General features: G+C 46.6%; 1 protein-coding gene across 1 annotated transcript; it reads left to right on the top strand.

The window, feature by feature from the left end:
* Positions 1 to 3881: 3881 nt before the first annotated feature.
* On the top strand, positions 3882 to 15833 carry LOC134338077 (uncharacterized protein C1orf232). The gene is made up of 4 exons (XM_063033609.1): positions 3882 to 3977; positions 4239 to 4307; positions 10096 to 10199; positions 15536 to 15833. The coding sequence occupies exons 1-4, from the start codon at positions 3882 to 3884 to the stop codon at positions 15831 to 15833; spliced, it is 567 nt and encodes a 188-aa protein (XP_062889679.1).
* Positions 15834 to 24537: the final 8704 nt, after the last annotated feature.

Raw genomic sequence — 24537 nt, 5'->3', positions numbered from 1 at the left:
AAAAAAACATCAAGAGTGTGAGAAAAGAACAAGTTACAGAAATGGCAAAAACCGAGTGAACAACACATAGAATATCAAACATCAAACCAAAGTTTGAAAGTTGTGTTAAATATGTGAATCAATATCATCATCAGTCCAACATTCTGCACTTTTCATTCTGACAATCTGTCTGTCTCTTTTGAGACTAATACAATTAGATGCCTGCACTAGGAGACTAAGTTATTGAAGATTTGGATTGAATTGTGATTTGAATAATGATTTGGCTGTCAAGCTCACTGCAGTCCCTCAGCAGGAGAAGCAGTTGCTGTTGCATTTCATAAAGTCATTTTCTTTTTCTGTCTATGCCTGGTTAGCTGTGGCAACTCGACCAATGAAGCTTTCAGTCATGTTTTATATGACACAAGTCATCATGTTTCTGAAGAATTCACCTTTGATTATATCTAGTTGGGTCATGGAGACTGAAACAAATTTGCACATCTTTTCCCAAGCAGTAAGAGTTTTGTTTGCATGGGGCTGCTATTCACCCCTTTGTAAGATTTGCAAGCTGGATGAAAGGCCGTTTGTTTGCTTGTAAACCCAACAGGAGCTTCACGCAGTTCCTTTGCACTGATGCCCCACCAGAGGAAGGTCCACAGTAGCATAGTGGTTAGCACAACGCTTCACAAAACCAGCAACCTGGATTCAATTCCTGCCGCCGTCTGTAAGAAGTTTGTATGTTCTCCCTGAGACCACGTGGGTTTCCTCTGGGTGCTCTGGTTTCCTCCCACAGTCCAAAGATGTACTGAATGGTAGGTTAATTGGTCATCATAAGTTAGGCTAGGATTAAGTTGGAGGATTGCTGGGCAGCACAGCTCAAAGGGCCGGAAGGGCCCCTACCACATTATATCTCAATAAATAAATACATTTTCAAAAATTCCTTTTCAGTGAGTGGCCCATCCTCAGCTGGCTTAACTCTCTCTCACAGCCATTATCAGAAGATTGAATCTGGCAAGTTCTGAGGCAGATAGAACTGTTCACTCTGGTCACGTTCCAAGCACCTACCGTGAGAGGAGTCACCTCTGGAGTTTTTTTTTCGCATTTTTGTGGGGAGATGTTCCACTGCCTCACCAGTTGTAAGTAACTCAACATTTTCCTTGCCCTTTACACTTCACAGGTGAGTATTGTAATTATTATAAGGCAGTGCAGTTCAGATTTGCTCTGGTACAATACATTTCAACCAGATCGGCAATCATGTCTAACAGTGCATCTAGTCCTCTACATCCCCCACCACCCGGGACATCCCCTCTTCTCATTGCTACCAACAAGGAGGAGGTACAGGAGCCTGAAGGCACACACTCACAGTTACAGGAACAACTTCTTCCCCCCGCCATCAGATTTCTGAATGGACATTGAACCCAGAAACACTGCCTCAGTTTTTTTCCCCTCTCTTTTTGCATTAATTATTTAATGTAATTTTTAAATATCTTGTTGTGTATTTAATACCTAAGTAATATTTGAGTAATCTTGTCGTGTGTATATATATAGTTTGATTAAGCATTCTCATTCATTTAAATAACTCATTACAGGTTATAAGTAAAATACTTTAATTGCATATGTCATCGCATAACCATGTGGTACGTGCACATCTCGCATAAAGTAAACGCAAAGTCAGACCCCCAATTCGCAATCCCGTGTCTTCCTTTGAATTAGTTTAATGCTTTGAAGCTACGGAAGGTAACACTGCCGAGGAGGGGACTGCCTCAGCAACTGTATGTTACAAACATAAGATACTTATTGTAATTTACGGTTTTCATTATTGCGTATCGCAACGTACTGCTGCCACAAAACAACAAGTGTCATGACCAATGCCCGTGGTGTTGCTGGTCACCCGTTAGGCACCGGACTGGTGTATGAGAAGTAGAGAGGATAAACAAAACCCTCCAGCCTACTGCCTCCAAAGCCGGGGAATATCTGTATCTGCTTGGCTGCCTTATCCAGTGGGATAGCTTTCCAGGACTAAGAGGGCTTATGTGCCATTTCAAGGGTCTTTTTATTCTCAGAAGGCTGAAGATACCAGCAAACTGACTACAAAACAGACAGTTCTGATTCTGTACCAGAAACAGACCAAGCCTTTGATAATATTGAAAACATGCAATAGAAGTGAATTTTCACCAGGTACATGTCTGGGCGATTGTGCAGTTTGAGGTACATTGGAAAGGTATGTGCTCTATCCCTTCAGCACTCTGAGAAACGGATAAAGCACAAAACTTTCCAAAATACCTCAAGCTAGCGCACGACAGAGAACGACTTTGCCACGCTGTCGTCATTCCACACCATGAGCCTCCTGGAAGATCCTCCACATGTTCTGTCCAAAATAGATCCCCAACCGCCCCCTGCTCCTTCAGTGTCACCAAGAGGACGTGGCCACAATCATCATGAGGCAATGCTGGAGATGGATTGTACACGTGACGAGAAGAGAGGCCAACTCCATCATCAAGGCGGCCCTGAAGGGCAGAGGAAACGCAGGGGACCAAAGACAACTTAGCGCCGTACCGTGGAGGCAGAAATGAGGACCCTGAACCACACCTGGTGCACAATAGAGAAGATGGCCAAGGACAGAGAGAGGTGGAAGACCTTCATTGCTGCCCTAAACACCAGTGGCATAACAGGCAATGATGAACACTGAGAAAGGGAAGATCACAGCAGGTGTTCAAAGGATAGCGACGGACACATTGCGCCAAGACTCCATGCAGTGATAATTAAATGTGAAGTCATCTCTTCCTCTCCAAACAGAGGTACGTGCAGTTGATTACGAAAGAACACCCAGAGGACAGTGCATCTTTGGAATTCATTGCCAGAAGCGGCTGTGGAGGCCAAGTCATGGGGTATATTTAAAATGGAGGTTGATAGGTTTTTGATTAGTGTGACGTCAAAGTTTCTGAGGGAGAAAGCAAGAGAATGGGGTTAAGAGGGAAAACAAACCAACCACGATCAAATGGTGGAAGAGACCCAATGGGCCAAATAGCCTAATTCTGCTCCTACGTTTCATCGTCTTATGGTGGCAGTCGCAGCATTCCCGAACGCACACCTCACCGTGCTGGATGGCCAACAAGTGTCTTTCACCGAGCTGGTGACCTCCCAACAGTGCTTGGTGTCTGTCTCAGTCTATGCCCCCAAGTCCTCTGTCACGAAGCTGCTGGGATTGAACCCTCTTCTCCGCTCTAAATGGACGTGCCTCTATTCTGAGGCTGCGTCCTCTGGTCCTACCATAGGAAACATCCTTTCCATGTCCACACTACGGAGGCCTTCCCACACTCCACAGGTTTCGATGGGCTACTGCCCTCATTCTCCTGAATTCCAGTGAGTACCAGCCCAGGGCCATTAATCAGTCGTCATTCGATATCCCTTTCATTCCCGGAATCATTCTAGTGAATCTTCTCTGGACCCTCTCCGATGTCAGCACATGCTTTCTTAGATAAAGGGCCCAAACCTGCTCAAGGTACTCCACGTGAGACGGCTCCAGTGCCTTATAAAGCCTCAGCATTACAGCCTTGCTTTTGTATTTTAATCATCTCGGATTGGAAGAAATATAATCCTGTGTTACCTACGATTTGAAAAGCGATGGGGAGACAGTTTCAGGTCACATGGGCGTCTCCATCATACTGAAATTTTAATGCAACCTGCTGCACTCAAACAGTTCAGTCTGTCTTGAAACAGCGCTCCAAGCAAGAGGCAGCTCAGGAGCATAACTGCCCCCATCTTCACAGCTGTGCGTGCAATGCCTGAGGTGCTGAACATCTGGAATTAGGCACAGCTCCAGACTCACCCACCTGTTCACATTGATGGGCGCCTGACGGCATAGCTCAAGATTTCTCTTAGATACATATTGCAGCACCAAAATAATGAATCAGGGAATTTGGAAAATTTACAAGAGCAAGTTGCTGAAAGGTTTTATGGCTGAAGAAGAAGAAGAAGAGGAAGAAGAAATCAAGGAGCAGGTATGTGCTGTGACTTCTGTAAACGCTTCAAGGTATTTACAACATTTCCTGTTAAGTTCCTGTGCTTTTTGCTCTTAATATATTATGTTTACAACATCATTTCCAGCTAGATTAACGTTTTACCGAATCTAGGAAATGTTGAATCGATGATCTGCAAACTGTGAGTCAGTAGAAACAGTATTTGTGAAAGTTGCAACAGATTTATGGAATGTTGCAACTAACTTCAATATCTAACTTGTCAGTCGTTATCATATATTTCAGACCAATGACACAGTGATGGACATGACCACAGAGGAAAGTTCCAGTCCTGTTTCACTCTTGGCAAAAAAGGTACAAACGATTTATTTTTAATCCATCATATGATCTGAATTTGTTCCAGCTGGCCAGCAGACTCTTAGCATTTCACCAGGCTGAAGAGTACATTTAAGATGGATAGAGGAGATATTAAGACGGGAAACGAAAGACAGTGAGCGTATCAATATCTGGCCTCAGATACTAAATAGATCGCACATTATGACATCAACACCTCAGACTACAAAGCAGAATATCTAGTATTATTGCTATTTATCTATCTGCACTTACTCCTGTTCCCCTGGTTGGCTGTAAACTCTCTGTACGCCTCTGGTGTTTAGGGCAGCAGTGAAGATCCTTCATCTCTGACGATGTTCAAAGATTCCTTCATGTCAGTAACCCCCTCCCAGTTTTCACCACTGTCAGTCATCCAGGTCCCGGGTGGAGACTCAGGAATACCGTCACACTCGGATGTAGGAGGATTCTTCAGTGCTGCTTCCACAACAGTTTTGTTTAACCAGTCAGGGTCGTTAGACCTGAGCTGAACCCCTGAACCTGGAGGACAGTGGACCACTCTTAGTCTGACCTCTACCCTTTGACCTGTTTGGCATGGGTGACCCGACCGAGAGCCAAAGCATAAACCCCTGACTCCAGCCAGCGTAGCTCTCCGGGTCGTTGAGGCACACAAGCCTCCGAACCACGACAAGGTTGTGGTCCCCTTGGGAGACCTGATTGGTTGTTTGAGCTGCGATTAATACATGTGGCCAGATTCATGTAGAGAGAGCAGCTGCTAACATTAAGTTCCAAGGATCGTGGCTCACCATAAATCCCTGCCGAGGCACTTGTAGCACTCCCCCCATTCAGGGCGGCAGGGCGGCAGGGCAGTCTAGCGGTTAGCGCGCCGTTCCACAGCGCCAGTTTTCACTGAGCGGGGTTCAATTCCCACCGCAGCCTGTAAGGAGTTTTTGTACGCTCTCCCCGTGACTGCGAGGGTTTCCTCACACAGTTCACAGGAGTACAGTGATAGAGCTGAGGGCATGCTATGTTGGAGCTGGAAGCATGGCGTCACTTGCAGGCTGCCCAGCACAGTCCTCACTGATTTGATTTGATGTAAACAATGCATTTCATTGTGTGTTTCAATGTACACGTGACAAGTAAAACTAATCTTTAAAACCTTCACTGAATAGAAGAAAGTAGTAATGTCAGAAACATTAATGAGTTAAAGGTTGCCTTTAAAGCGTCTAAGTTTGAAGGCATCAATTAAATCAACATAGATCTTCCAAGAATATTAATAGTGCCCTGATTCAACTGATGACACAGACTACATCCAATTCCTTACTGTAATTTATCAACGCGTCATTGGGTGAATGTGTGAAAGTGACCATTGTTTTTATTAGTGTGAGGGGTCTCTCTGTTGTGAGAGGTTATCAGTACGGGTAGAGGTTTGAGGGGCCTCGGAATGGGCAAAGATGCAAGAGATGGTTAGTGTGAGCCCACGGGCGAGAGATCCCACCGAGGGGAGCGGCTGGTCAGTGCACAGACCAGGAACTCGGTAACTCTTACAGCATGCCACAACTGATTGCTCTGCCTGACATATTCGAGTTTCGATAGAAGAAAGAAGATAGTCTCTGAATTATTCATTGGATATAATCCCTCACAATATCCATTAGATTTCACTGAAATATTTAACAGCGCCACGTCTCAGTTTTAGAAAGTGGGTCTGAGGTGTTCAAAGTTCGACTTCAATATGACAAAAACAAGAACATTATCCCAAACTGCACTGCCCTCCAAATCTGGAGAGATCTGATGATAATTTGCCTTTTTTGTCTAGGAGATTCTGCCTTCTTTACAGCATAGCCATTAAATTCCAATGCACTCCACTCAAACAAAACATTTCCTGGGCACAACCTTTCTCTTGAGTACAGAGGTACTAAGGCACCAAAACTTCGATAGGGGCAGCAAACATCGGCAGTCATAGGAACAGGATCTTCATGAATATGATACAGGTCTCCATGGACCTCACCTCTCCCTGGGCTGTGAGCATGAACAGATACTTTCCACGGGCACCATCTGCTCCCCAGAATGCAAGTGCCAAGGTGCCCTGCCTCTCCCTCCCCGTAGTACAGATCTCCATTGTCACCAGCTCTCCCAAGGGCCTAGATCCAAAGGCACTGTCAATCCTTGGGAGATGTGTCTGGGCTCTAGCTCCCTCCAGGATATGGATATGAGCACCCCATAGTCACCACCTATCTGCTGGAGTATGCCTTATCCCGCTCTTCGCAAATTTTTGATGTGTGGCATTGACTGGAACCAGCTATCTATTGCGGATCATCTTCTGTGCTGTCAGTGGTTCAATGGCTCCATATACAACCTGAAATTCTTACTCTCTGCAGACATCCTCGAAAGCGAAGAAAAGCCCAAAGGAACAACTGACAGAAAAAAGCATAAGAACCCCAAAGCCCCCCACCCCTTCCCATGCACAAGCGGCAGTTAAAGCATCAACTTCTTACTCCAGCTCCCACACCCGCCAAGCAAGCAACAGCAAAGCCCCAAGGGGAGACCATGATCTACAAGTGCATCAAAAACCACTGTTCACCAAATAGTTCGACATGGCACAGGTTCTCTCTCACTAACAAGGGCGATAGAGGTATCACTCCTTCCACAGCGAGGAGACCAACAGCTGCTGTTTCGATGTTACCATCTGTCGTATCAAAACTTCCCTTGTGAAGTAAATCAAACCGTTCTCTGTACTGCCACCAAGCTCACCCTGTTCCATACCCCACAATAGTTTTAACTTCTTTCCTTCTGCCAATTCTTCATCAAATTTCTTCACAACAGGAAGATTCCACTGTGATCTGATAAAGTTACTCCATTTTTGATCCAGTTACCTTTAAATAATGTTGAAGTAATGTCAACTCTGTATCTTGCCTTCAAATTTGACCCTCCAGAATGAAGCATTTCATACATTTCTAGGTTGAACTCCATCTGCCACTGCTCAGCCCACCTCTGCATCCTGCCAATGTCCCGTTGCGACCTACGACAACCCTCTGAGATCCTTTTCTCTTTGGGGTGGAGGAAGATGAGAGGTGACGTGATAGAGGTGTATAAGATGATAAGAGGCAGAGAATGAGCAGACAGCCAGAGACTTTTCCCAGGACGGAGATGGTTAATACAAGGGGGACAATATTAAAGTGATTAGAGGAAAGTATAGAGGGGACATCAGAGGAAAGTTCTTTACACAGAGATTGGTGGGTGCGTAGAATGCCCTGCCAGGGATTCTGAGCATTTAAGAAACTCTTAGATAAGCATTTATTAGGGGCATTTCATTGTCGTCGTCGTTGTGGCTATCCCTCGAGGTCGAGGATGATGGTCTTCGTTCTGAAGAAGTGGCCCACAGAGTGAAGACTCCTGTGCGTGTATTTGTTTAACGTGTATTTGATGTTGCTCTCCAAGAAGCACACGATACTTCACAAATCAACCAACTGATTCCATTGGAATGGAAACCACGACGATTGGAGCTGATGGATTTGTTGCAGCCTTCATCCGCCTTCACAGCCGTTGAGTTCGAAGTAACTTCGTCTGCCTGTTCCACCGTTGAGGTCTTGGTTGGATTGTTCTTTGTCAGGGACCTCACCCTCGACCTTACCGCCATGGGTGACCCTACCAGGAGCATAGCTCCAGACGGCATTGCTCTCGGGATCACAGGACCACACAAGCTTCTCCACTACGACAAGGTGACAATCCACGGAGAAGTAGGAGCATTTAAGAAACTCTTAGATAGGCAGGTGGATGATAGAAAAATGGGGGGCTATGTAAAAGGGAAAGGTTTAATTGATTTTGGAGTAGGTTAAAAGGTCAGTACAACATCATGGGCTGAAAGGCCTGGATTGTGCTGCTCTATAACCTCTTGCTTTATTGAGCAATGTGCTTAGTGCCGGTGCTCCCCACTTACCTACTGGCCAATGGAGCAGACCTCACATCGGGCCAGCGTCACATTGTGCCTTCCAGGTGACTGGTGGCTCTTTCATTGTATTCAGACCAATCCCTGAACTGAATGGCTGTCCATATTTTCACATCATCCCTCCTTTCTCATGTTATTAGACACCCTTGTTCTCACTCTCAGTCACTGCTTGGTTTACAGCAGTGAAAGTATTAACAGCGCCCAGACTAACTTCTGACCTCATGCCCAAGGTCAGTAGGTGGAAGAGGTGAAGATCAATCTGTGAGGGCAGTAACTAACGTGACACATTCCTTCTGACGTGTCTGGGGCCTTTCCTCTGTTGTTCACCAGGTAGGGCTACCATCCATTTTTCTCCCAGCATACTTCACTTCCTGGTGCCAGGCCTTTACCGCTGTTGACCCGAAGAATCCATCCTTCAGCTCATCGGTGAGCTGCATCTTCGCAACTTACAAGAAAACAGACCTCATTCCCCGTGTGTGTGACCGCACCTCCCTCTACCTCTTGCAACTCCTCCACAGTCTCTCGTTGTTGACATCAATTCCTGGATCAGCCAAGTAAACAATGGGAACACGGAAATCATCTTTTCTTTGACACAAATTTCCTTTCTCTAGCGATTCATTTCATCTTCCTACGTGGTCACTGCTCCAGGTTAAACTAAAAGATTAAAAATGTTCATGTCCTTTATGATGTCTCTTAGAACTGCCACCTCACACCTTCCCTAACAGCAAGATCAGAATCTGAATCAGGTTTAATATCACCGACTATGGTGTGAAACTTGTTGTTTTGCCACAGCAGTACATTGCAATCATCATCATGATCATTATTATCATCATTGGCCGTGTCGTATGATGTGGGTGTTCATGGTCTCTCCACGACCATGATTGTTCTTGACAAAATTTTCTACAGAAGTGGTTTGCCATTGCCTTCTTCTGAGCCGTGTCTTTACAAGATGGTTGACCCCAGCCATTCAGAGATTGTCTGTCTGGCGTCAGTGATCGCATAACCAGGACTTGTGATGTGCACCAGCAGCTCATACGACCATCCACCACCTGCTTCCCTGATCAGGGGTTAAGCAGGTGCTACACCTTGCCCAAGGGTGACCTGCAGGCCAGCAGAGGGAAGGAGCACCTTACACCTCCTTTGGTAGACACGAATCTCCACCCCGCCACCCTAACCCAATATTGCAGTACGTAATAATAACTATAAGTTACAATAATATATATATATAAAAAAATTGAGAATTAAATTAAATCAAACAAGTAGTGGAAAAAGGGAAAAATAGTGAGGTAATATTGATGTGTTCAATGTCCATTCAGAAATCGGATGGCAGAGGGGAAGAAGCTGTTCCTGAATCGCTGAGTCTGTGCCTTCAGGCTCCTGTACCTCCTCCCTGATGGTAGCAATGAGAAGAGGGCATGTCCTGGGTGATGGGGGTCCTTAATGATGGACGCTGCCTTTTTGAAGCATTGCCTTGTGAAGATGTCCTGCATGCTGGGGAGGCTGGTGCCCGTGATGGAGCTGGCTGAGTTCACAACTTTCTGCAGCTTTTTCTGATCCTGTGCAGTGGCCCCTCCGTACCAGACGGTGATGCAACTATTTTGAATGCTTTCCATGGTGCGTCTGTAGAAATTTGCAAGTGTCTTTGGTGACAACCCAATTCTCCTCAAACACCTAATGAAATATAGCTGCTGTCATGCCTTCTTTGTAATTGCATCAATATAATTGTCTGTTGTTCATCTACAACATCATTTTTCTTCACGGTTCTATTGAACGTGACGCTGTGTCGATCAGAGCAGTTAATTAACTGTCTTTGTGATACCAGAGAGGGCAGGAAAAAAAACAGTGATGGAGTTTGTCTTTCTCCAGGTTCAAGGGGCCAGTGCAAAGGGTTGGAAATGTATGTCCTCGCTCTTCAATAAGGACGACGAACACAAGTTGCTCCCGGCCGAGAACGCCACCCCAGCTGAACAGTGAGTACACTCATCCTTCATGTCAACACAGAACACAAGTTAACTCACTTTCCTACAAAACAATGTTAATAAGAATAACATACTAGTGAAAAAAGGCTTTCAGTTCAGTGAGACCGGCACCACTAACGACTTGGGCCCTCTGCTTACTGACCAATAGAAAGTTTCCCTCTGTCATGATTGACGAAGGTGTTCAGATTACAAGAACTCAAGGGAGCTAAGGATTAATCTTAACCTATTTACATTATTAGTCTCCAATAACTACCTCCCTTCTTATCAAAAATGTACAATTTAAAATAGAATCTGTTTAGCTACACACTATGTAAATCTACCGAAGTTTGTCTTGAACAAAATGGTGCTTTACAGCCTGTTCACTGTGAAGTTGGAGTCACCCACATTTTATCAAGAATTGTTCATTTGCAGTGTACCCACAGACAATTAGGAACCATTGACGAAGTTTGGGTAAAGTGAGCCATCAGGATGGTGACAGGTCCTATCCAGGGTTAACACCAACAGCTGCTCTGAGATAGAACGGTTAAAGGCAATAGCAGGAACGGCTCCTGAACATCGCTCAGTGACTTCGAATGGGACACATTCATGTGAATTGCTAGTTGAAGACAGGACTGCAGCAAATGTGATATCCTGTAATTGTGAATGTGCTTTCAATATAGCCCTGGCTTCTCAGGTGTGAAATGGCTGCTTGCCTGGGCTAGTCTGGTCTGTCCTGGTCCTTAGAAGAACTTGTCTAAACCAGTGATTACATCAAATCTCATTTTAAAAGTTATACATAATTTAAATCCCTCCGATAATAACTTTCTGAAAATAGCTAAATGTGTAAAAGATTGTGATGAAAACTGGATATTAATGAAATTTTAAGATTTGCTTAATTTAAAATATGTCAAAATGAAATTGATCGGAACTAATAATCAAAGAAGGAATTTATACAGTTCTTCACATCCCTCCAAAACAATTTGTTATCTTTCCAACTCTGGGAGGACTCTGCTGTCTTTTCCATTTCCCACTCTGGGAGGACTCTGTTGTCTTTTCCATTTCCCACTCTGGGAGGACTCTGTTGTCTTTTCCATTTCCCACTCTGGGAGGACTCTGTTGTCTTTCCATTTCCCACTCTGGGAGGACTCTGTTGTCTTTTCCATTTCCCACTCTGGGAGGATTCTGTTGTCTTTTCCATTTCCCATTCTGGGAGGACTCTGTTGTCTTTCCATTTCCCACTCTGGGAGGACTCTGTTGTCTTTCCATTTCCCACTCTGGGAGGACTCTGTTGTCTTTTCCATTTCCCACTCTGGGAGGATTCTGATGTCTTTTCCATTTCCCATTCTGGGAGGACTCTGTTGTCTTTCCATTGCCAACTCTGGGAGGTTATCCATTGTCTTTCCATTACCAGCTCTGGGAGGACATATTCCCAGAGCTTCTCCACATCCACATGAACCTCCTTATAGCCTTTTCCCACCTCTCAGGAACAGGTTATTTCGGATGTAATAACGTGCAATAAGAAAGAGCTTTATTAATTACCTTAAACACAAGAAATTCTGCAGTTGCTGGAAATCCAGAGCAACACACACAAAATGCCGGAGGAACTCAGCAGATCAGGAAGTGTCTATGGAAATGAATAAACAGTCGATCTTTTGGACTGACACATTTCTTCAGGAAAGGGAAAGGAATGGGGAAGATACCAGAATAAAAAGGATGTGGAAAGGAAAGGGGGTTGCTGGAAGGTGATATGTGGCTGTGGCAGCAAGTCTGGATGAGTCCTGTACCTGGTCAAAGAGTCGGAAGGGAGGCAGAGATCACAGTAAGAGCGGGTCACACTGGCCTATCGTTTCCAGCATTTTGTGTTCTCCGTAGGTGCCACCTGCCCTGCTGAGTTCCTCCAGCATTTTGTGTGTGTGTGTGGTTCTGGATTTCCAGCATCTTCAGACTCTCCTGAGTTTATGATTTGCTGCTCCCTGTGGAAAATGTGGGTTTCCTCCGGGTGCTCCGGTTTCCTCCCACAGTCCAAAGACCTACCAGTTAGTAGGTTAATTGATCATTGTAAACAACCCATGATTAGGCTAGGGTTAAATCAGGGGGTTGGTGGGCGATGTGGTCCAAAGGGATTATTCCACATTGTATCTCAATCAATAAATAAATAAATCTAACAAAATAATACAAGATTTGCAACAAATAACATTCCTTTGAGCACAAAATCATAATAGGAAAAGGGGTCCAGATGAAGCTTACATAAGATATTAATGATAGTATTAACTGAGGAAAAGCCTTCTAAAATTGCCAGGAAAAGTAATAAACCAAAGGATATCTTTATGGCAGGAGGCACAGAAACAAACCCCCAGCAGAGGTCTCAGCCCAAAATGTTAACTGTTTACTCCCCTCCATAGATGCTGCCTGACCTGCTAAGTTCCTTCAGCGTTGGGTATGTTGCTCTAGACTTCCATCATTCACAGAATCTCTTACGTTTTCAGAGAAAAACCTCTCAGAAAAATTAGAAAGCCAAGGACCCAGAGTGACTGCGGATATAAGACAAATTAATATTGGTTAAAAATAGAGAAGCTAATGACCCTGGAAACTGTCAAATGCAACAGAGATGGCAAACACCATTTTCCAAATGTTGGGATCCTGGATTGGTTCCTGCATAGTGAAGGGAAGAAAATGTGACCCCATCATCTAAGGAGGGAGTCAGCAAACAAAGAGTCTAAAATGTTGGTCTCACATTGCTCGTGGGGAAAGTGCAGGAATCAGTAATAAAGAAAGTGATGTCAACACAGTTAGAAAGCAATATTATGATTGAGCATGTCAACATCAAGTTATAACACGGAAATCATTTTTGACAATCTCTTGGAGATCTTTGAGGATGTATCTGGTAGAGTAGGTGAGGGGGGGAAGACAGTGACTATGATGCATTTGCATCATAGTCTCCATCAGGTGCTACACAGGTGGGTGAGCCAGGTTACAAAGGTGGGATTTGGGGGGAGGGGAGTAATTAATATACCATGGTGGAGACTGATGGGTTACCACAAGGATCAATGATTTGACTGAGGGACCAATTGTAACAGTACAGAGTTTGCTGATGATAGAAGATAGGCCACAAATGCAAGTCGTGGTGGGGATGTGAACTGTCTTCAGAATGTAAGTGGCCAACTAAAGAGCAAGTGAAGTACAACATGGCTAAAGAGGAAAATAGATCAGACATCATGGAACGGTGCAGCAGAGTCAAAGGGCCAAATAGCCCAAACCTGCTTCTATATCTTATGGTCTTGTGGCTGTCCACTTTAGCAGAGAAAATGAAACACTGAATGATTGGCAAATGTTGATATGCAAGGGGGATCTAGGTCAAGGGCAGCTGAGAGCTAACAAGTAGGCTCAGCAGTCTGTCAGCAAAGGCCAGTGAGAGTATAATTAGAGTAAGAGGATAGAGGATATATTGTTTTAAAGTAAATATAGAAATATTCACCGAATGGGTTCTTGGGATGTCTATGAGAGAAACTGAACAGGCTCGGCTAAACCGAAAAGGGGTTCCCACCCTCTTTCATGCCATGGACCAATACCACTCAGCAAGGTGTCTGTGACCCCAGGTTGGGGACCTCGGGTTTAAATGAACAAGAGGAGATTTCAACGAAACATTTAACATGCTTAGAAACCCAACATGGTAGATGCCAGGAAGGTGCTTTCTTGGATATGGAGTCTCGAGCTAGGGATCACATGTAAGGTTTGGGCTGTTTAAGACTGAAGTAAGGAGAACTTGTTTTTCTCACATGGTGGAGAATTTCTGGAATTCTCTATCCTAGAGGGCTTTCAAGGCTCAATGATGAATTCAATTCAAAACAGAGATTGACAGATTTTCCTGTGTTAAAGGAATCAATGTGCAAACATATGAATTAGCAGAACTGGATGTGGTCTGCCCTCCTTGGGTCATTCAGTGAGGCTTTGTGACAATGTTCCCACTTACCCCAGGTTAATTAACAAACCTTTGCTTAGCTAGAACCCACCACGCTCTGCCTTAGAAACACCCAAACTGGTAGCCAACCATTTTAATTTCTATCCCCATTTCCATTCCGACATGGCCTCCTCATTTGCCAAGATGAGGCCACTCTCAGGGTGGAGGAACAACACCTCCGTCTAGGTCAGGAGTTCCCAACCTGGGATCCTTGGACCCCTTGGTAGGGGTCGATGGTATGAAAAAAGTTGGGAACCCTGGTCTAGGTAGACTCCAGCCTGATGGCATGAACATCTATTTCCCCTTCCTGCAATACTTTTCCTCCCTATTCCCTCTTCTATTCACCACTCTGGCCTCTTACCTCCTCTCCTCATCTGCCCACCACCTCGCCCTGGTGCCCCCCCCCACCCCCATGATCCACTCTCCTCTCCAACCAGATTCTTCATTCTCCAGTCCTTTCTTTCTCACCCACCTGGCTTCACCCATCACCTTCTGGCTTATCCTCCTTCCCCTCTCCCCTACATTTTTAATCCGGCGTCTTCCCCCTCCCCTTCCGGTTCTGATGAAGAGCCTCGGTCCAAAACGTCGACTGTTTATTCATTTCCCTAGCTGCTGACTGAGTTCCTCCAGTATTTTACATCCACTGCTCTTTGGGGGAAGGAAGACACAAAGACTCACAACCTTCTGAGAGAGCAAACTATTGCCTCGGCTCTGGCTTAAGTAGCCAAAGGCTCACTTCTAAACCCTGCTTCCAGATCCCCCCACAGGAGGAAACACCTTCCCCAAACTGGCCTGCTAAGTATCAAGGTTTGTGGAAATAAATAATCAGGGATAGAGATAGAGCAGCTATGAAGTTGTTCAATAGCGGAACGGGACACAAACCCCCCCAGTGATCTCCCTTCCTATTATCTTCTTACATTCTCACACTTTTATCAGTAACCTAAATAAATAGGCATCCGTTAGTCTCATGAGACCATGGATTTGGGCCTTGGAAGGATTCCAGGGCGCAGGCCTGGACAAGATTGTATGGAAGACCAGCAGCTGCCCGTGCTGCAAGTCTCCCCTTTCCATGCCACTGATGTTGTCCAAGGGGAGGGCATTAGGACCCATACAGCTTGGCACCAGTGTCGTCGCAGAGCAATGTGTGGTTAAGTGCCTTGCTCAAGGACACAACACGCTGCCTCAGCCAAGGCTCGAACTAGCGACCTTCAGGTCACTAGACGAACACCTTAACCACTTGGCCACACGCCAATCAGTAACCAAGGCAGCTCAAATTAAACAAAAACAATCTGCAATTACATCAAAAAGCCTTACACTATCTTTTGGTATTCAGGACACCAGCAGAAGACCGTAGATCTGATGTCTCTGTATTTTCCTCCATCTTCTGCAGTGTCCTTTCGGAACCAGCACCAAAAGAGCCCGGACCCGAGAGGAAAACGGCCGGGTTCTGGGATGTCTTCGCCACCCGGTGGCGCCAGGCGTCCGAGACCAGCCAGGGCACGGACGCGGGCTCCGGGGAGGAGGAGGCCGTGAGCGCCGCACAGACCGAGGGCAGCAGTATGGACAACATGAGCGGTTCCAGCCTGTACACCAACCTGGAGGCACCCAGCGACCCCGGCTTCAAGTGGAACTTTGTTACCAGCAAGCTGGCGGAACTGAAAAATAAAAGTATGCAGAAAAACAATTAGGCAAGGGGGGGAGCAACACACCCAACGTGCTGGAGGAGCTCAGCAGGTCAGGCAGCATCTATGGAGGAGAATAAAGAGTCGACGTTTCGGGCCGAGACTCTTCGCCGGGCCCCAGCACCAAACATCGACCGTTTATCCCTCTCCATAGATGCTGCTTGACTTGCTGAGTTCCTCCAACATTTTGTGTGTGTCGCTCAAGGCTTTCAGCACCTGCAGAATCTCTTGTGTTGACGATTAGACAGACAGTCAGGTTTCGACAAGGGATATGTAGCCAGAAGAACACCAATAAGCCAAAGTTTTGCGGTATTAAAATGGTGGCTTAAGATCATGGGACTGTGTGAATAAAACTCGGGAGGTGCTGTGTGAGATGCTGGGTAATTTAAACTTGAACCTGTTTGCCCCCAGGCTTTTCTGCACTCCTCAACATGGGGGGACTCGGCAATATTATACCTATATATCAGATCCCAGGCTGCTGTTCGTAGCATTATATATACAGTAACAACATTATTGGAGCAGGTTTCAGAGGAAATGTACGCCTATGCCCACTTTACCCATTACGTGCCCACTTTACCCATTACATGCCCAACATGTACAAAGTTTCTCAGGCTCCGCTTACCCAGAGTTTCAAAACTCGTTTGCTAAACTTCCTACATCTGAAGAGAGGCCCCGTGTGTTATTGCCCAATATTCGAATAAACCCACCAGATTTAGCGAGGAAGTTGAATTTCCACCAGGGGAAAGGAGATATAAGAACTGATTCCATTGGCCTGTTCTCTCGGACTGAGTGAGAATCTGTATTCATTCCCAGTATTTTATTTATGAAGTTGAGATGCAGAACAGGCCCTTCGGCCCTTCGAGTTGTGCAGCCCAGCAACTCCCCCAATTTAACCCTGGCCCAATCACCGGGCAATTTACAGCGAGCAATTAACCTACTAACCAGTACGTCTTTGGATTGTGGGAGGAAACTAGGGCACCCGGATGAAACCCACATGGACACAGCAAGAACGTACAAACTCCCTACAGGCAGCAGCGGGAATTGAACCCGTGTCACTGGTACTGTAAAGCGTGGCGCTAACCACTACACTACCATGCCGCACAATGCTTTACAGAAGTAGTTAGCACAACGCTTTACAATACCAGCGACACGGGTTCAATTCCCACCAGGGTCTGTAAGGAGTTCATACGTCCTCCCCATGATCCTGAGGGTTTCTTCCAGGTGCTCCAGTTTCCGCCCACAGTCCGTAGAGGTTAAATGGTTAATTGGCTTAGTAGGTTAATTAGTCATTGTAAATTGTCCTGTAATTAGGCTAGGATTAAACCGAGGGTTGCTGAATGAGCCTATCCGTGCTGTAGCTCAATGAATGAATAAATAACTTTTTATGCAAGTTGGATGTGCATTAGGTCGGCAGTTTGGGGATGGGGTTGGGCTGTTATCGATGATAAAAGCCCACTCCTAGGAAGTGTTATTGAAAACTAACCTGCAGCAGGTGGTGGAAACTGACAGGTCAGACTGGGTGATCAAAAGCTTGGTTTAAAGAGAGTCTGGAAGGATCTGGGAGACTGCTGGGGCTGAACTCAGGAGTTCTTTGTCTAGACAGTTAAACATAGCTCCAGGTGAGAGGTGAAGGGGAGGTAGTGGAACTGGTGGGGGGGGGGGCACAAAAATTGGACAAGCACTTTGTTGTCTTAAATTGCAGGTTGGATGATCCCCAGGACACAGGCAGTGGGATTGGACAGGGTCAATGTCCCAGACTGGGGTCTGGATGATCCCCAGGACACAGGCAGAGGGATTGGACAGGGTCAATGTCTCAGGCTGCAGGCTCGATGATCTTCAGGACACAGGCAGTGGAATTGGACAGGGTCAATGTCTCAGGTTGGGGTCTGGATGATCCCCAGGACACAGGCAGAGGGATTGGACAGGGTCAATATCTCAGGTTGGGGTCTGGATGATCTTCAGGATACAGGCAGTGGAATTGGACAGGGTCACTATCTCAGGTTGGGGTCTGGATGATCCCCAGGACACAGGCAGTGGAATTGGACAGGGTCAATGTCTCAGGTTGGGGTCTGGATGATCCCCAGGACACAGGCAGAGGGATTGGACAGGGTCAAAGTCTCAGGCTGCAGGCTAGATGATCTTCAGGACACAGGCAGAGGGATTGGACAGGGTTACTATCTCAGGTTGGGGTCTGGATGATCTCCAGGGCACAGGCAATGGGATTTGGTTTTGGATTAGGTTGATCCTGATGAAGGTTTGTTGTGGATATAAGACATAAGACATAATGAGCATAATTAGGCTACTCGGCCCATCGTTTGCTCTGTTATATCAGAGCATTGTCTCAAAGCAACGAGCAATGGGGCTGAAGTAATCAGATGTAGCTACGTACCTAATTATGGCCATTTAATACTTCATGATCTGTGTCCTGGCATGGTTCTGTGCATCACGTTAACAAATTCAAATGAGGGATAGAATATTTAGTAATTTCAGCGGTGAGCAGTCTTGTGACTATGTCCCTCTAATGCTAGCACTTGATTTATTAATTTAATACTTTGATATCTAACTGAATGATATATGTGGGATAGACCATCCTCGAAATGATGTCAAATCAAGCTGCTATCTCAGTGCAACAAATACAGGCAGGAGCAATGTCTCCCATACACAATGAATACGGACAGGAGCAATGTCTCCCATACACAATGAATACGGACAGGAGCAATGTCTCCCGTACACAACGAACACGGTCAGGAGCAATGTCTCCCGTACACAACGAACACGGTCAGGAGCAATGTCTCCCGTACACAATGAATACGGACAGGAGCAATGTCTCCCATACACAATGAATACGGACAGGAGCAATGTCTCCCATACACAATGAACACGGACAGGAGCAATGTCTCCCGTACACAATGAATACGGACAGGAGCAATGTCTCCCGTACACAACGAACACGGTCAGGAGCAATGTCTCCCGTACACAACGAACACGGTCAGGAGCAATGTCTCCCGTACACAACGAACACAGACAGGAGCAATGTCTCCCATACACAATGAATACGGACAGGAGCAATGTCTCCCGTACACAACGAACACGGTCAGGAGCAATGTCTCCTGTACACAACGAACACGGTCAGGAGCAATGTCTCCTGTACACAACGAACACGGTCAGGAGCAATGTCTCCTGTACACAACGAACACGGTCAGGAGCAATGTCTCCCGTACACAACGAACACGGTCAGGAGCAATGTCTCCCGTACACAACGAATACGGACAGGAGCAATGTCTCCCGTACACAACGAACACGGACAGGAGCAATGTCTCCCGTACACAACGAACACAGACAGGAGCAATGTCTCCCGTACACAACGAACACGGTCAGGAGCAATGTCTCCCGTACACAACGAACACGGTCAGGAGCAATGTCTCCCGTACACAACGAATACGGACAGGAGCAATGTCTCCCGTACACAACGAACACGGTCAGGAGCAATGTCTCCCGTACACAACGAACACGGTCAGGAGCAATGTCTCCCGTACACAACGAACACAGACAGGAGCAATGTCTCCCATACACAATGAATACGGACAGGAGCAATGTCTCCCATACACAATGAATACGGACAGGAGCAATGTCTCCCATACACAATGAATACGGACAGGAGCAATGTCTCCTGTACACAACGAACACGGACAGGAGCAATGTCTCCCGTACACAATGAATACGGACAGGAGCAATGTCTCCCGTACACAATGAATACGGACAGGAGCAATGTCTCCCGTACACAACGAACACAGTCAGGAGCAATGTCTCCTGTACACAACGAACACGGTCAGGAGCAATGTCTCCTGTACACAACGAACACAGACAGGAGCAATGTCTCCCGTACACAACGAACACGAGGAACAGCTGGATGGAAGAAGAAAGTTGAAAGAATCAGGGAAGGACAGGGGCACTGAGTTAAAAGATCAACAATAACTTCAGGGTCAGAGCAGGCATTTAAGGCAGAATGGTCCAACCCTTTTGCTCTGTCTAATATTCCAGAAACAATTGTTTTTTGGGTAACCTTACATCATTCATCCTCAGGTGGAGATTCAAGTCTGGACCTTGGGTGGAGATTGGAGTGTAGTCCTGGGATGGAGATTGGAGTCTGGTCCTGGGGTGGAGATTGGAGTGTGGTCCTGGGGAGGAGATTGGAGTCTGGTCCTGGGGTGGAGATTGGAGTGTAGTCCTGGGACGGAGATTGGAGTCTGGTCCTGGGGTGGAGATTGGAGTCTGGTCCTGAGGTGGAGATTGGAGTATAATCCTGGAATGGAGATTGGAGTCTGGTCCTGGGCTGCAGATTGGAGACTGGTCCTGTAGTGGAGATTGGAGTATAATCCTGGAATGGAGATTGGAGTCTGGTCCTGGGCTGCAGATTGGAGTCTGGTCCTGGAGTGGAGATTGGAGTATAATCCTGGAATGGAGATTGGAGTCTGGTCCTGGGCTGCAGATTGGAGTCTGGTCCTGGAGTGGAGATTGGAGTATAGTCCTGGGATGGAGATTGGAGTGTGGTCCTGGGGTGGAGATTGGAGTCTGGTCCTGGGGAGGAGATTGGAGTCTGGTCCTGGGGTGGAGATTGGAGTCTGGTCCTGGGGTGGAGATTGGAGCGTGGTCCTGTGAGGTGGAGATTGGAGTGTGGTCCTGTGAGGTGGAGATTGGAGTCTGGTCCTGGGGTGGAGATTGGAGTGTAGTCCTGTGGTGGAGATTGGAGTGTGGTCCTGGGGTGGACATTGGAGTGTAGTCCTGAGGTGGAGATTTAGAGCGTGGTCCTGGGGTGGAGATTGGAGTCTGGTCCTGAGGTGGAGATTGGAGTCTGGTCCTGGGGTGGAGATTGGAGTGTAGGCCTGTGGTGGAGATTGGAGTGTGGTCTTGGGGTGGACATTGGGGTGTAGTCCTGGGGGAGAGATTGGAGTGTAGTCCTGGGGTAAAGATTGGAGAGTGGTCCTGGGGTGGTGTTTGGAGTCTGGTCCTGGAGTGGAGATTGGAGTCTGGTCCTGGGGTGGAGATTGGAATCTGGTCCTGGGGTGGAGATTGGAGTCTGGTTCTGGGGTGCAGATTGGAGTCTGGTCCTGGGGAGGAGATTGGAGCGTGGCCCTGAGGTGGAGATTGGAGTCTAGTCCTGGGGTGGAGATTGGAGTGTAGTCCTGTGGTGGAGATTGGAGCGTGGTCCTGAGGTGGAGATTGGAGTGGAGATTGGAGTGTAGTCCTGGGGTGGACATTGGGGTGTAGTCCTGGGGGAGAGATTGGAGTGTAGTCCTGGGGTAAAGATTGGAGCATGGTCCTGGGGTGCAGGTTGGAGTCTGGTCCTGGGGAGGAGATTGGAGTCTGGTCCTGGGGAGGAGATTGGAGTCTGGTCCTGGGGTGGTCATTGGAGTCTGGTCCTGAGGTGGAGATTGGAGTCTGGTCCTGGAGTGGAGATTGGAGTCTGGTCCTGGGGTGGAGGTTGGAGTCTGGTCCTGGGGTGGAGATTGGAGTCTGGTCCTGGGGTGGAGATTGGAGTCTGGTCCTGGGGAGGAGACTGGAATGTGGTTTCGGGGTGGAGATTTAGAGTGGAGTTCTGGGATGGAGATTGGAGTGTGGTCCTGGGATGGAGATTGGTCCTGGGGTGAAGACTGATGTCGAGGTTCAGTAAGAATCATTTCCTTGCTTTCCTGGTGTACCTGCTGCTCAAATTGAAATTTGTACTTTTTTATAAATTCCTTGTTTAGATGCAGAACTTGGCTGGGTTTACTGCTTTGTATACTTTGCATGATTTCTCTACTTTGTGAAAGTGGCCATTTGCTGTGTAATGAAACCGAATTTGTATAAATTATATGTCACCTGCTTCTGGATCTCTCACTGTGTCTGCTCAGCAGCTGAGTTTAATGTATAATGTCATAAAGTAGCATCTTTCCATGCTTCTCACTGTCTATCATCTGTTGGATCCCTATCTGACAGTGTTCAGAGTCACACGTCGCCTTTCTCCGAGCTCCCTCGCCATCGAAGAACACTAGGATCTCATAATGTCGGTCCCCATCTCAGTACATTTCTACCACAGTCTGAAACATGAGCCTGCAGACGCTGGGATCTGACAGGAGAAGAAGATGGAGCATAGAATCCAGGGAGGGAGGTGGGGAAGGCAAATGGGAATGTTCCCCACATCCAAAATCTCTCCAGTCACATTATCTGAAACTCCCAGTACCAATTTGATTCAGGCATTTGCTTGATGAAGTTAACGTCATCATGTTAACTTCAGGGAGGGAGGAGAAGATGGCAGCGTGACGCACCGCGTGTGGCCGTTCCGAATGATATCGTATGTGTTAACTAGGGGGCCGTGCAAAATCCTGATTTGATGGAGACAGACGTGAAGAAGCACGGAGGAACATCTGGAGAAACTTCTGAAGTGCCCGCTTCGCTGCCGCTGCTACTGTGCGATCGAGAATCTCCAGAGGGGAAGGCCCCAGATCCTCGGTTTTGCCTGTTGCCTGGTGCCGGGGCCCGGGTCGAAGCGCTCGGCAGAGATGGTGCTCGGTGCTCGGTGTCAGAGAGCTGGTCGGAGGCTCGGAGTTTTCGGACGGACTCGGAGTCGGACTGTGGTCGGGTGCTTCCAGGATGCTGCATCGGCAAGTTTGCGGCGCTGGAGGTTCACCGTCTGCATGAGATGATGGGACTTTCCAGAGACTTTGAGATTCTTTACCGTGCCATGGTCTGTTCTTATCAAATTATGGTATTGCTTTGCACTGTTGTAACTATCTGTTATAATCATGTGGTTTTTGTCAGTTTTTAAGTCGGTTTGTCATGTGTTTCTGTGATAACATTCTGGAAAAACATTGTATCAATTCTTAATGCATGCATTACCAAATGACAATAAAAGAGGACTGCGTGTCCTCATAATCTAATCTAATCTAATCTAATCTAATCTAATCTAATCTAATCAGAGTCCGGGCCCTAAAGAAATTTATTTAAACTTAAACTTTAAAGGATCTGTAGACCTCGGTTCACATCCCAATCAGAATTAGCATATCGGCTCCAATCAGACCTAGTAAGAATTGGGGTGAAGTTTATCTGCAGCTAGATTCACACATAACAGAATGGCTGTGGTTGGTGCAAGGCATCCCAGCTGTAGCCATCAACACTGGGATTTACAGGGACAGTAATCCAGGTATTTCGCTGCTTCATAAATATACCCCACCACCTCCACTGTGAGATTAGAAATCATAATGGTTGCTGGTAATTGCGTGTTGTTCAGTCCCACTCACATCTTGTCAAGGGATGAAGCAAGTCAAAGCCAACAGGCAGCCAGAGCCATACCATATCCAGGTTCAAGCCCAAGATGCTGGAGGGACTCAGCCAGTCAGGCAACATCAACGGGGAGGAATAAGCAGTCGGTGTTTCAGGCTGATACCTTCAATCAGAATTAGTATATTGGCTCCAAGCAGGTCTAGCAAGAACTGCGGCAAAAATCAGTCCTGATGAAAGGTCTCAGCCTGAAAAGACAACCACTTATTCCTCCCCTCAGATGCTGCCTGGCCTGCTGAGTTCCAGCAGCATTTTGTGGCTGTTGCTCTGGGTTTCCAGCATCTGCAGAATCTCTGGTACTTACAATATCCAGGTTTTGGGGGAGTTTTTTCTGACTGCTGAGTAACATTAGCAATGTGAAAGTGCCAGGTAGTGAGTATCTGTAAGTCATGACAAGTCCTACCCCCGGCGACAACCAATCTGCTGGAGGATCTCCTGTGAGAGGAAAGGAGGTGGCAATGCGTTCAGGTGGGAACCCTGCATCAGGACTCAAGGGTGGGTATCTCAGAGCTCACCAGGACTGTGCCTGCAGAGCTCCTCCCGCAGTCTGCGCACTGCTCCAGATTCCAACATGTGCGGTCTCGTGTCCCCCAGGCTTATGTCACTGTTTTCCACTCTCATATTCTCACCAATTTCGGACAGGGACTGCAGGCAGAGACTATTCACCTCCAAGCCCAGTACCAGCTCTCAGATCAGTACCAGCCTGATTCACCCTCTTGTTCAGAATCAGAATCAGGTTTAATATCACAGACATATATTGTCAAATTCATCATATTTGAGGCAGCAGGACAATGCAATACATGATAATAGAGAAAAAAAAGCACTGCATTACTGTAAGTATATATATTAAATAGTTAAATTAATTAAGTAGTGCAAAAACAGGAATTTTTTTAAAAAGTAGAGAGACTGTATTCATGGGTTCAATATCCATTCAGAAATTGGATGGCAGAGGGGAAGAAGCTGTTCCTGAATCGCTGAGTGTGTGTCTTCAGTCTCCTGTACCTCCTCCCTGATGGTAACAGTGAGAGAAGGGCATGTCCTGGGTGATGGGATTCTCAATGATGGATGTCATCTCTTTGAGGCACCGCTCCTTGAAGATGTCCTGGATACTACAGAGGCCAGTACCCATGATGGAGCTGACTGAGTTTATAACTCGCAGTTTATTTTGATGCTGTGATATAGCCCCACACAACCCCCCCTCCCCCATACGAGATGATGATACAGCCATTTGGAATGCTCTCCATGGTACATCTTAGATTATTAGATTAGATTAGATTATGAGGACACGCAGTCCTCGTTTATTGTCATTTAGTAATGCATGCATTAAGAAATGATGCAATGTTCCTCCGGTATGATATCACAGAAACACAAGACAGGCCAAGACTAAAACTGA

This window comes from Mobula hypostoma, chromosome 26 (assembly GCF_963921235.1).
Source record: "Mobula hypostoma chromosome 26, sMobHyp1.1, whole genome shotgun sequence".
Taxonomy (NCBI): Eukaryota; Metazoa; Chordata; class Chondrichthyes; order Myliobatiformes; family Myliobatidae; genus Mobula; species Mobula hypostoma.
Note: the sequence above shows the minus strand (reverse complement) of the source record. Positions and strands in the feature narration are given on the sequence as shown.